This window comes from Hylobates moloch, unplaced genomic scaffold (genome assembly GCF_009828535.3).
Source record: "Hylobates moloch isolate HMO894 unplaced genomic scaffold, HMol_V3 SCAFFOLD_8, whole genome shotgun sequence".
In the NCBI taxonomy this organism is placed as follows: Eukaryota; Metazoa; Chordata; class Mammalia; order Primates; family Hylobatidae; genus Hylobates; species Hylobates moloch.
The window spans coordinates 53,298,178-53,311,519 of NW_026652283.1; the positions used below are offsets into that span (position 1 = coordinate 53,298,178).

General features: G+C 39.5%; 1 protein-coding gene across 3 annotated transcripts in view; it reads left to right on the plus strand.

Annotated features, from left to right (window-relative positions):
* Positions 1-980: 980 nt before the first annotated feature.
* The window catches only part of ACBD6 (acyl-CoA binding domain containing 6), a 235,814-nt gene continuing 223,452 nt past the window's right edge, over positions 981-13,342 (plus strand). For all 3 annotated transcript variants that reach the window (XR_004249257.2, XM_032160849.2, XM_032160850.2), the window contains exons 1-3: positions 981-1,696; positions 8,542-8,606; positions 11,690-11,786. Coding sequence is in view for 2 of the 3 variants with exons in the window: in XM_032160849.2 (XP_032016740.1) it covers positions 1,475-1,696; positions 8,542-8,606; positions 11,690-11,786 (384 nt within the window). In the remaining variant the exon portion in view is untranslated. The remainder of the gene's footprint in view (positions 1,697-8,541; positions 8,607-11,689; positions 11,787-13,342) is intronic.

Here is a 13,342-nt window from a genome sequence, read left to right on the forward strand (position 1 = left end):
TCCTTGCTCCTCCATTTGCTAGCTGTGCTGCCTTTGACAAGTTACTTAACCACTCTGTGCTGATTTCCTATGTGTAAAATAAGAGTACCTACCTAATGTTGTAATGATCAAGTCCTCAATACATTATTCTTAATCACTTTTTAATTGCAAGAATTTGGTCATTAAACATTCCTTTGACTGGATTGCGAGCACCTTGACAGCAGGCACTAACAGTGGAACTTTCTGGAGACTTAAGGAATGTTTGTTGAATCCTGACGCAAGCTTTCTCACCTTCCTGTGTTCTCTCATTGCTTCCTCATCCTGTCCAGCCGTCCGTCCACCCGTCGCAAGCCTAACCCCAGTCAATAACCACTGTTTACAACACTTTCTTTGTATCCTTCTTATAGTGCTTATTACATTGTTTTGAATACTAAACGAATATATAGTGCGTCGTTGTGTTTAACGGTTAGGACATAACCACTCATAATGTTACAGTTAAAAAAAAAAAAGTTTTGTACATTCCTCTAGGGCAGAACTCTGCCGTACTTCTGGTTTCACTGTATAGCGTCTACAAAGCACAGTGTCAAACGCAGAGCTCGGGATGAGAACTGGGCTAAGGCGCGCCCCGCACTCCCCAAACCCTATTATTCAGGGCCCGGAAAGGTGCGGGCTCCGAAGGTGTGGAGAGCGAAACACGCAGAGCAGTGATTCCACTCATCAGTCACACAGTAAGGCGGGACAGCCCCATCTTGCAGTTTTTCATCATTGAACACAGAGCCCAACGCGCCCGCAACAGATCCGCGCGCAGGGCTGTTTGGGGGCGCTTGGGGCGCACAATCTGGGGCAGGCGGAACCTTAGTCCTTAGTCCCGCGTTTCCCGCGACTCCGCTCTCACCGCTACACTACCACACAGACGGCCTCCTTCCCTCACCCCCGGGGGCCCATCCCGGTGGCGGGCTCCGGAGTTCGGGACTGCTAATTTCAGCGAAACGATTAAAAGACGCCCCTACAGCTGACGGCACTTTCTCTCCTCCGGCAGGGAAGGACGTCCAGCGTAGCGTCGCCCACGCTTCCCCGCCGGCGCAGAGCAGGCCTCACAGAAGCGCACGCCGCCGGCACGCACGCCGCCCCGCCCCCATGGCCCAGCGCCAACCGCGCCCCGCGCTCGCCTGCATCCCCGCTTCACTGGCCCTCGACCCCCGTTCCGTTGGAGGGGCCTGAGGCGAGCCTGAGCGCGCTGTTGGCCGGAGGGAAGCCGGAGGAGACCGGGTCGACTGGGCAGAGCGGCAGAGGGTCGAGGAGCCTGCTCTGCACGCCCAGGGAGTAGAAGTGGGCAGGGAGCAGGGTTACGTGACGGAGCGCGCCGCGACTGAGCTTGGGTCCGACTGGAGCTCAGGCTTGGGACCTAGACTGGTGGGCCAGACCTCCAAGCCGGCCTTACACCCCATCCAAGGAGGACAGACCGGACACAGAGGGACGGAGCGAGCAAGGAGACATGGCTTCATCATTCCTGCCCACGGGGGCCACCACCGGCGACAGCGGTGGAGAGCTGAGCTCAGGGGACGACTCCGGGGAGGTGGAGTTCCCCCATAGCCCTGAGATCGAGGAGACCAGTTGCCTGGCCGAGCTGTTTGAGAAGGCTGCCGCGCACCTGCAAGGCCTGATTCAGGTGGCCAGCAGGGAGCAGCTCTTGTACCTGTATGCCAGGTACAAACAGGTAAAGTAGCAGGGAAAAAGGGTGGTTGGGGGAGAAAGACGCGGAGCCTTCTCCCTCAACAACTGAGAGCAAACATGTGTGGTTAATAGGTGTAATGAAGCTTGTGTATGTGTATTTTGTTTTCTTTTTTTGACCATCTGCTGGGGGTGAGCATCATCCTGAAAGTGGAAAAGATGTTTGCTTTCCTAGGAGTGATGTTTATTTAGCTGGACACTGTTTTTCTGTTTTTTTCTCTGACTTATTCAGTGATCTTGCATTTTACCAGCCCAAGAACCTTTACAAAATGAGGATAAAATAAGATTTATCATTCATTTACTCTTTCCAAAGGGCCACATGGAAGTAAATATGGTAAAGTTAATAAAACTATATAGAGATCCAAAAAGATAATAGGATTGTAATAATGTGATGCAGGGCTGGGCGTGGTTGCGCACGGCTGTAATCCCAGCACTTTGGGAGGCCGAGGCGGGCGGATCACCTGAGGTCGAGAGTTCGAGACCAGCCTGACCAACATGGAGAAACCCCATCTGTACTAAATTAGCCGGGCGTGGCGGCGCATGCCTGTAATCCCAGCTACTCGGGAGGCTGAGGAGGCGGAGGTTGCGGTGAGCGAAGATTGCGCGCCATTGCACTCCAGCCTGGGCAACAAGAGCGAAACTCCACCTCAAATAATAATGTGATGCAATGCAAAATGCGGTATTACAACTTTTATTGTGATTTTTATAAAATCCTAAATATCTTTGATTTATGTTTTCGTTGAATATGTCTTCCTTTCTGTTTGCTACAATCTAAAAATTTTAGAGCTATGAACACCAGGTGAAATAATGCCCTTCTTTTACAGTAAAGGAAACTGAAGGCCATAGAGAGTAGACACCTTGCCTAGGGTCATACAGATACATCAGTCAGAACTGGACTGTAGCTCCTGACTCAGTCTAAGGCTGTGAACTTTACCTGGAAATAGGAAGGTGTATAGACATGTTTAATTTATAATTCAGGGTGACATTGGTTGGTACCAGAAGGAAAATAATTGCTTTATCATAAGCAACGTGTATTTGTTCAGCAGCTTTTATGTGCAAGACACTTGGGTATAATGCGTACAGAGAATGCAGAGAAGCAAAAACATCATGACACTCACTTTTTTTTTTTGCAGAGTTTTTTTGTTTTGTTTTTTTGGTTTTTTGTTTTTTTTTTTTTTTTTTTTTTTGCAGAGAATCTGGGTTTTGCCACTGGTTTCCCAGGCTGGTCTTGAACTCCTGAGCTCAGGCGATCCACCTGCCCAAAGTGCTGGGATTACAGGCATGAGCCACTTCACCTGGCTGACACTTGCTTTTTTTTTTTTTTTTTTTTTTTTTTATATGGAGTTTCGCTCCTATTGCCCAGGCTGGAGTGCAGTGGCTGGATCTTAGCTCACTGCAACCTCTACCTCCCTGGTTCAAGCGATTGTCCTGTCCCAGCCTCCCGAGTAGCTGGGATTACAGGTGCCTGCCACCATGCCCGACTAATTTTTTGTGTTTTTAGAAGAGACGGGGTTTCATCATGTTCGCCAGGCTGGTCTTGAACTTCTGACCTTAGGTGATCTGCCTGCCTCGGCCTCCCAAAGTGCTGGGATTACAGGTGTGAGCCATCGCGCCCGGCCGACATTTGCTTTAAGAGACCTAACAAAGTACTTGAGGAGTCTAGGTTTGAACACACCTGAAAAATTGCTGACAAGTTCAGGAAAATTACAGCTCTTTGGAACACTGGAGGAAAGGAAATTCTGGATAATAGAATTTTAGTAGTCTATTTTAATAAAACAAAATAGTCTATTTTGTTTTATTAAAAATGTGTAACGTTTTTTTCTTTTTGCCTCTTGACATAGTTACATATTTTCCCCTGTATTTGTTAAAGGAAAAATAAGTTGGGGGAGAGGTCCTGCTGTATTTTTTTTTTTTTTTCAATTAAAAAAGTTTTTTTAGAGACAGGATCTTGTTTTGTTGCTCAGGCTGGAGGGCAGTTACACACTCATAGCTCACTGCAGCCTTGAAGCTTCTGGCTTCAAGCGATCCTCCTGCTTAAGCCTCCTGAAGTACTGTTATTACAGACATGATCCCCCATGCCCAGCCCCACTGTGTTCTTAAACTGGATGTACTGAGTAAAAATGAACCTTGTTTTGAAGGTTGATGGTCATTATTATGAATATCAGTTAATGTGACCTGAGAGATAAAGCTGTAGGAACAAATGGTATAAATTATAGTGTTGAATGAAAATTACCTCCAAATTGGCCTTGGCATTAGCTTTCTTGGAAAAGTTGTAGATATCTGTTTTCTCTTTGGTCATTTGTTATACTTTGTCCTAATAACATTAGAGTGAAACTTTTGATTATTTAACAAATATTTACTGAGAATCATATTTTAGGACCTGTAATATGTCTGATGATTCTCTGGGCAGTATGAGACTAATTTTCTCCAAATTCCCTGGAAAATATTATTTTTCCTTCTAGGACGTATCTTTATTGATATTGGTGTCATTATTAAATACTATATTTCTAAGTCATCAGTGAACTGTAGTCACCTATCGACTTGGGAACCATTCTGTCTCAGGTATACTCACTTCATCCAGATAATATGAAAGAGGGATGTCCCTCATCCTTTCAAGAACTTGACTTTAGGGTGTTTAGAGATATTCTGTATCTGAAAATAAAATTCTGCATTATTAGAGAATAATATGCTTACTTACATATGACACTGGGCCACAGTTTTCATCAATCTCCTAAATATTTTTGACAAAATTCTGAGATAGTGTTAAGAATAGCATCTTTGATAGAATAATAAAGTTGAAAGTCCAATATCATTTCTGCATATTGGATCAAAATTTATAAAATAACGTTTTGTATTCAGAATAGCACCCTATTTTGTAGGCTGGATGAGGTTGTTGGCAGGAAGATAATAAAAATAAGCTGAGATACAAACCTTATTTTCTCAGGGAGAGCTCTAAACTTAGCATCATAGCTTTATTAGTCTCAGATAAGCCTATGGCTTTAAAATAATCTTTTAATAAAGTTTCAACAAAATCAAATGAATGAACAATTTTTTGGTCCCTGTTTACATCAGCCTACACTCTCCCTCCTAAAGATAGCTAGTTGACAGCTGTGAAAACTGGAGAGTAATGAAAATTTGTGAATTCCTGTTGACTTCATAAGATACTATTTAATAATACTTTTTTTTTTTTTGAGACAGAGTTTTGCTCTGTCATCCAGGCTGGAATGCAGTGGCGTGATCTGGGCTCACTGCAACCTCTGCCTCCTAGGTTCAAGCGATTCTCTTGCCTCAGCTTCCCGAGTAGCTTTGATTACAGGGAATCTGCCACCGCACCTGACTAATTTTTGTATTTTTTAGTAGAGATGGGGTTTCACCATGTTGGCCATGGTTGACCAGGCTGGTCTCGTGATCTCAGGTGATCCACCTGCCTTGGCCTCCCAACGTACTGGGGTTACAGGCATGAGCCACTGTGCCTTAATACTACTTTATTAAATATTAACCCTTGAGTCAAGTCTTACATTTTGTTTGATGAGATGGGAAGTACACACAAAGTACTTCTGCTGCATACTGAATTATGTTAACTATTTTGAGGAAAAGCAGTTGTGTAATTTCTGAGTTCCAAAATGAACTATATACTTTTTTCCATTTTTACTTAACAACTCACAGATAATTATACCTACTCAAATTTGGGTATTTGGCAGGTAGTTTCTTAAAAATGAACGAGGCCGGACGCGGTGGCTCACGCCTGTAATCCCAGCACTTTGGGAGGCCGAGGCGGGTCGATCATGAGGTCAAGAGATCGAGACCATCCTGGCTAACACAGTGAAACCCCGTCTCTACTAAAAATACAAAAAAATTAGCCGGGTGAGGTGGCGGGCGCCTGTAGTCCCAGCTACTCGGGAGGCTGAGGCAGGAGAATGGCCTGAACCCCGGGGGGGCGGAGCCTGCAGTGAGCCGAGATCGCGTGGCTGCACTCCAGCCTGGGCGACAGCGAGACTGTGTCTCAAAAAAAAAAAAAAAAAAAAAAATGAACGAAATAAGCCTGTCACTTCAAGGAAAACAGCTCAAGTATTTGTTGCCAGTAATAACATTTGAACCTTCAAGTGAAAATGGGAAATTTGGAAAATCTGTATCTGCCACCATGAGCTTGACAGCTTCCCAGTACTTAAAAATTTTTTTGATGGGATAAGTGGTGACAGTCATGAATGTGAACGTTTGCTATTATATCATGAAATGTGTCAACATTTGAAAAGTCTGTGTAACTCAGTAAACCATATTTTCTAAATATTTCATGGAATGATGTTACAAATTATGTGTTGGTAAAAGATGCCTTTCAAAGTGCAAGTCAGACCAATGGATTTCAGTGTTAACAGTATGAAAAATTCATTGATATGAGTTCAGATTCCTCATTGCAACTGACCTTAAGCTACCATCTGTTAGGTTTTGGCATAGTATCAAAGAAGAATATCTACAATTATCTGAAAATGCTGCTAAAATACTTCTCTTTTCTAACAACATATCTGCGTGAAGCCGAATTTTCTTCATATACTTCAACCAAAACAACATATTGCAGTAGACTGGATGCAGCAGTAGATATGCAAATGCAACTGGCTTCTACTAAGCGAGACATTAAAAAAATTAAAAAATGTAAAACAGTGCTACTTTTCTCACTAATTTTTTTAGAATATGTAGTTATTTTGCATGAAATGTTATTTATGTTAACATCTAATGGGTTTATTATTTTTAAATGAATTAATACACATTTTTAAAATGTCCCAGTTTTAATTTCTAATGTGGTAAATATCAATAGATATAACCCATATAAATGATGGCTCTTTAGGATTCTTAATTTCTGAGAGTATAAAGGGATTACAAGACTAAAAAATTTGAAAACTGCTGCCCTAAGTTCCTTTTTCATGGTCAGAGGTGGCTTACCATCACCACATGTATATCCTATCCAGGGCAAAGGGAAAGGGGAAGACAAGCCCCTTTTCTTTTTAAGGAAGGTATTTGTATCACTCTTCCACACATCCAGTCCCCAGAACCTAGGCAGAAGTTGGATGGCCATGTATAATGTTTAGCTGGATGATCATGTGTCCAGCTGAGACTTCTGTTACTATAGGAGAAATGGAGAACTATTGGCATTTGTTTCTGCCACTGGATAGTGTCTGGATAAAAAACAAAAATAGTTATAATTGCTATTTTTATGTCTTAAAGTTTATACAATTTATCTCATTTAATATTTTTAACAGTCTGGTAGTTCATGTGATTTTAGAGAGTCCAGAATTGAAGCCCAGACTCTATTTAGCAGTTAAGACAGAATGATGTAGTAAAGGGATATTGCGCTTTGGAGTCAAACACTCTTGGATTTAAATCTGGACTACTAATTCAGGATATACTAATGTGTGAACTGAGACAACCCTCCTGAGCTTCTCTCTTCATTTATAAAATGAGTTTGTGATGGCATACCTAGCAGGATTTTTTTTTTTTGGCCCATTCGAGATAAAATATGTGAAGTGTTTGGTCTATGGTGATTGTTCAAGAAATGTAGCTCCTTCTTTCTCACCCTTTATTCTCTCTATTCCATCATAACAGGGCTGCTTCTATGTAGGTATACATTTTAATAACAGCATAGGGCCATGCGATTAATCGCTAAGCAAATGATAGAGGTGGTAATTGTTATGAATTCAGAGGTAGATAAGATCATTGTAGACTGAAAGGGTTCTTAGAATCTGAAATCTGAATAGAACTGGAAGGTTGTGCAGCATCTTGAAAAGCTGAGGAAAGAAGAAAAGGCGTTTCAGGTGAGTGGAGTAACAAGCAAAACCCTGAACTAGGAATACCTAAGGCAGTCAGTAGATCATTCTGGTTAGGTGAAGGCATCAGTTAGAGTAATGGGAGACAGTGGGAAAATCCCTGAGAAGTAGATAGGTTCTGTGGATGAGTTAAGAACAGTTACAGGCTCTATTCTAATAGAAAGATGAGACTTTACACAAAACTTTCTAACACATGGTAGAAAAAGTGAAAAGTACCATAAAAGATATATAGAGTAAATGCTCTTAAGAGTTCATAAGGAAGGAAGATGACTTCTGGCAGTGGGAATCAGGGCCTGTATAGTGAATTCTACACTTGGGTGAATTTCATTTATGCTTATTCTGAATGAAAATTTCACTGTTCAATTTAACTACAAATGTCATTTGAGGATTATAATTAAATATTGACCTCAAACAAAAGATGATAAGACTATTGTAGAAAAATAGAATTGTATTTTTGAGAACCCCTGAAATTTTTTGCATGGCTTTTGGCATCCAAATTTATATTGATGAATTTCATAATAGGGCACTTTAAAAGTAGTACACTTTTTTCCCTGGAATTTTGGAGAGTTAAAATGCTAATAGAGTTATGAGAATCAGCATGAAAAAATAGTGTTACGAATTCTGATAAATTATGAATTCTAAACCGTATTAATTGCATGTTAAAAAATTCTTTTACTGTATACATGGTAATAAAGAGTATATAATCTATATTGATAACTTGTCTTCTATATAATCTACTAACTTCAAAATGCAACCGTTTATCACAGTTTTTCTGTATTACAGTATTAGATAATAGTTGTTTTATGCAGTAAGCCAAAGTAGGCTGTATGTAATGTTTGATTCTGTTTGGGTTTTTTTGTTTGCTTTGGCAAAGAATGTTAAATTTTGCTATTCCATATAGATGCAAATATTTTCCAACCTATGGTTACTGAGTATACATAATACATTTGAAAAGGAAAAGTTTCCCAGACATTTCTTTGAAAAATAAGTTCTTGATTTTCCTTCCCTCATTTAGGTCAAAGTTGGAAATTGTAATACTCCTAAACCAAGCTTCTTTGATTTTGAAGGAAAGCAAAAATGGTAAGGAATTCTTGGAATCTTTAATGAGGTTGTTGGAAATGGTTCGAGTGTTTAGGAATTAGAAAGCAGTGAGCTGATTAAAGAATTATTTTTATATTAATCTCTCTGCTGTAGATTGTACTAATGACAGGCAATTGGGAGAGATTAAAGAAATCTACTTTTAGCTAAGTCTCCTGAAGGATTCTTATGCTACCATGTTGGAGTATAAGTGGTTCACAACAGACATACATGCCTTACATTTTAATACCATGTTGCTTGAGATTTTCCTTTCCTGTCATTCAGCCCCTAATGGATCACCACTTCTCCCCTCTGGAGGGATTTTTGGAAGGCGGCCAGAATGATGGGGAGGGCAGAAGAGCAGGATAAATCCCCATTTTTCACCTATCTTCCTTGTCCTGGTTTTATCTCCCTGTCTCTTGCTACTTACTCTTGTGTTCCTTGCCCCACCCATGCCACAGTAAATAACTGCTTATAGTACTCTTGGGAAGAAGGGAAAAATTCAGTGAAAAGCCAAAACCAGATACTAACTTCTCTTCTTCTCTGAGTATATAAAAAAAAGAGTATACTTTTGCGAACTTTTTTAACTTATAATTCAGAAGTTCCCCCTTGTCATTTATGAGACCTTATCTTCTCTTACCTTGTCTAAATGAAAAAAGAGAAATTGCATACAACTGGGAATCTTAGTTATAGAAGGGAAGGCTTTGGAGCATCAGCCCTGGAATTAAAAGAAGGTTAGAAGGTAGAGTTAAAAAAGAAAAAAGATAAAATATGGTTATAGAGAGAGGAAGTGGTAAAATATGAGTTCTGACTTTACATTTTAGAGCAGTCTCACATAAAATCTGGTCCCCTGGATACATTTCCTGCCTGCCAACCATTTGTTACCCAACTGTTAGGAGATACAGAGCTTGAACCCAGATGTAAATCACGTATGTCACTAACCACGCTGTTTAGTTCAGCTGATTTTTTTTGGTATAGGACAGTCTCAGTGAAGGAAGCAGTGCATTGATTATATTCTTGCACAAGTTTTTTGGTTGATGATAACCAACCAACATATTATTACTGTTCTAAAGAATACCTGATGTTAACATTTACTGTGAGTTTTTTGTTATAATTTATGAAATTTTATACCTTTATTTTTTTTCTGTGCTTTGCCTGTTTCTCCATTGTTTTTAGCAATTAAAAAATTTAGGTTTTATAGCCACCATAATATAATAGTTTAGGCAAGAACATCAACGAATGATTAAATATTAGATGACAAAATATTGGGGAACTATTGGAGAAAAACTATTGAGGAAAATTGTTGTTAAAATGCTAGGTGAAAAACTATTGGGGAGCAAAACCATGGGTTACAGGCTGACCCACTGTTTACTTTTTAATTATGAGGGAGAAACCTGACAGTTACTGCCGTTACCAAGCCATGAATCTTATTGATGATGGGACAGACTGACATCATGTGCCCCCAGTGTGATGCATTGAAAAGGGCATGTCACCTATATATTACTCTGCTGAAATAATTTAACCCAATTCTAATCATGATTAATCATTTTTGCCAAGAACACTATGTAGGTAAGCAAACAATTAGACAAATTCAAATTGAGGGATATTTTATAAAACAGTTGGACTCTTAAAAAAAAAATACCAACAATGTGGAAGACAAAAAAGCTAAAGATACATGAAACTCAATGCTGTGTGTGGATCTTGATTGGTTCCTGGTGTGGGAGAAGAAAGCCATAAAGGACATTATTGGGACAATCAGGAAAATCTGAATGTATAGCCTCTATATTATATAATAGTAATTGATGATAAATTTCCCGAGTTTGTGTAAGCTGATTTAGGGGTGAAGTGTTATGATGCATATAAGTAATTGTTAAGGAATTCAGTGAAAATAAATTTAGAAAACCTCAGAAAGATGTTACATTCATCATAGAAGCAGGAAGGTAGTGAAAAAAAATGTGGGATTGAGTTCTGTTTGACAGCAAATCAGGGAAATCGAGAAACCCTGGTTGGAATTTAGAAAGAATTGGCAGGGAAAAACCAAGAAGAAGGCCTGTCTTGGCCTGCGGGGTGGGGGGGAAGATGACCCAAAAGGAAGCTCAGGACTAAAATGTTGCTTTTGCCATTTATATTGTAGGAAGTCCCTAACTTACTCATTAGTATTCTTTAGTTGTTTTGTTTTTGGTTTTTTGGGTTTTTTTTTGAGACAGAATTTTGCTCTGTTGCCCAGACTGGAGTGCAGTGGTGCCATCTCAGCTTACTGCAACCTCCGCCTCCCAGGTTCAAGCAGTTCTCCTGCCTCGGCCTCCGGAGTAGCTGGACTACAGGCGCACACCACCACGCCTGGCTAATTTTTGTATTTTTAGTAGAGATGGGGTTTCACCATGTTGGCCAGGCTGGTCTCAAACTCCTGACCTCAGGTGGTCCACCTGCCTCAGCCTCCCAAAGTGCTGGGATTACAGGCATGAGCCACCAAGCCTGGCCAGTATTCTTATTTCTGCCCTTAACATCCCTTACTTTTGAAGTCCCAGACTAAGTCCCCAGGATCGGTTACTAGAAGCTTATAGATGAGATAACAGCAGAAAGGGAAGGTGGATTTCTTGTATCTTAGTAAGAAGTTTGATGCATTTTCCTTGGGAATAATTGTTTTTTATGTGATGATTAGTTTCTGTACGACCAAAATGCCATAAGCACAGTTAATTTATGAGAATAATCTCTATTAGTCTGTAGATCATATATCCTCAATAGAGGTGAAATTTGGTTTGAGGAAGTTATAAAATCTTAGATTACAGTGGTTTGTGATCTTTCAAAACTTAATAGGTATGCCTTGTATCTGTGTTTTTAAAATTTCATGGGAAGGGAGATTAGGAAAAAAAATGTCTGAAAAGGCTGCTTAGGTAGGGCAATAAGGTCTGTATAGCTCTAGACCAATGTAAATGCAAAAAGACAGAACTTCTCTATCCATAGCTTATTATAATCTCTATATTCAGAGACCCTTGAAATGTGCATACGATTTTTTTAATAATAAGAAAAATGCTGTTTGTGTTATTTGCATAATGACAGGCCATTTTGGATATTCCATATTGTAGGGAAGCGTGGAAAGCACTTGGTGATTCAAGCCCCAGCCAAGCAATGCAGGAATATATCGCAGTAGTTAAAAAACTAGATCCAGGTTGGAATCCTCAGGTAAGACTTAATGATTATAAATAATACTTTCCAAAAACTTATGATCTTTCTCTGAAATAAATGTCTAAAACTAAGCTTAGTTTTAAGTAACATGCTTAAAGTTTTACTTTCTTGAAATATTTTAAAGTTATTGTAATATTTATCTAATAAAATAATTGCTGGCCAGGTGTGGTGGCTCATACTTGTAATCCCAGCACTCTGGGAGGCCAAGCCAGGTGGTTCACCTGAGGTAAGAGTTCAAGACCGGCCTGGCCAACATGGTGAACTCTCATCTCTACTAAAAATACAAAAATTAGCTGGACGTGGTGGTACACACCTGTAATCCCAGCTACTCAGGAAGCTGAGGCAGGAGAATCGATTGAACCTGGGAGGCTGAGGCTGCAGTGAGCCAAAATCAGGCCACTGCACTCCAGCCTGGGTGACAATGTGAGACTCCATCTCAGAAAAATAAAAAAAAAAATAATAGTAATTACTTAAATAGTAATATAACCAGCTACTGAGGCTGAGAACGTCTCTGAGTTGCAGAGTTTTTGAAAGCAGAAAAATTTGAATTACATAAGAATTGGACAGAGTTTAACTTGAGATTATCATGCTGGAAAAAAGAAGGTTACTCTTGAATTTCTTTTTTATGATCACCTTCTATGCAAGGGCAAAATGTTTATTAGGGATAAAAGATGAATAAGACATGATTTCTGCCATTATGTAGTTTATAGTGTAATAGAGAAGATAAAACATCAAAATATATCTCTTTAATAGTGTAAAACAATAATAATGTAAATGTAGGGAATCCAGCAGGAAAAGAGATTGCTTTGGACTTTGGAAGCATTGGATATTGTTCACTTAAATATACCCTGTTTTTCTCATATACTTATTGGAGAACATCTAGAAAGAATTTAATAAAGGTGAGGTTACTATTTAAGAATATTGTGAAATGATTAACAGGTATTTCAGTGAGATAGAGGTTGCATTGTACCACGTAAAAAATGCAAATTGAATTTTTTTCAATAAAAATATTAAGGCCAAACATTTTAGCAGTTAATGAATTAAACAATTTTCAATGTTTTTGTAGTAATTACATAATTTCATGGGTACATAGTTGTTACTGGTATGAAGGAATTTGTTCCATTAATCATGGAATCTTAAAAATCTCAGACTTGTTAGGAACTTTAAAAGATTATATATTATGACATATTAAAAATGTATCTTAAGAGTACAAAGTGGGAGAGATAACCAACTTTGGATATCTTTAATGATATGACTGCCTTTTAGAAGTCATTGAAAAATTTCTTTTTTTTTTTTTTTTTGAGACAGAGTCTCACTCTATCGCTCAGACTGGAGCACAGTAGTAGGATCTTGGCTCAATGTAACCTCCACCTCCCAGGTTCAAGTGATTCTCCCACTTCAGCCTCTGGAACTACGGGTGCACGCCACTACACCTGGCTAATTTTTAAATTTTTTTCTTTTTTTTTTTTTTTTTAGTAGAGATAGGGTTTTGCCATGTTGGCCAGGTTGATCTTGATCTCCTGACCTCATCTGATCTACCCACGTCGGCCTCC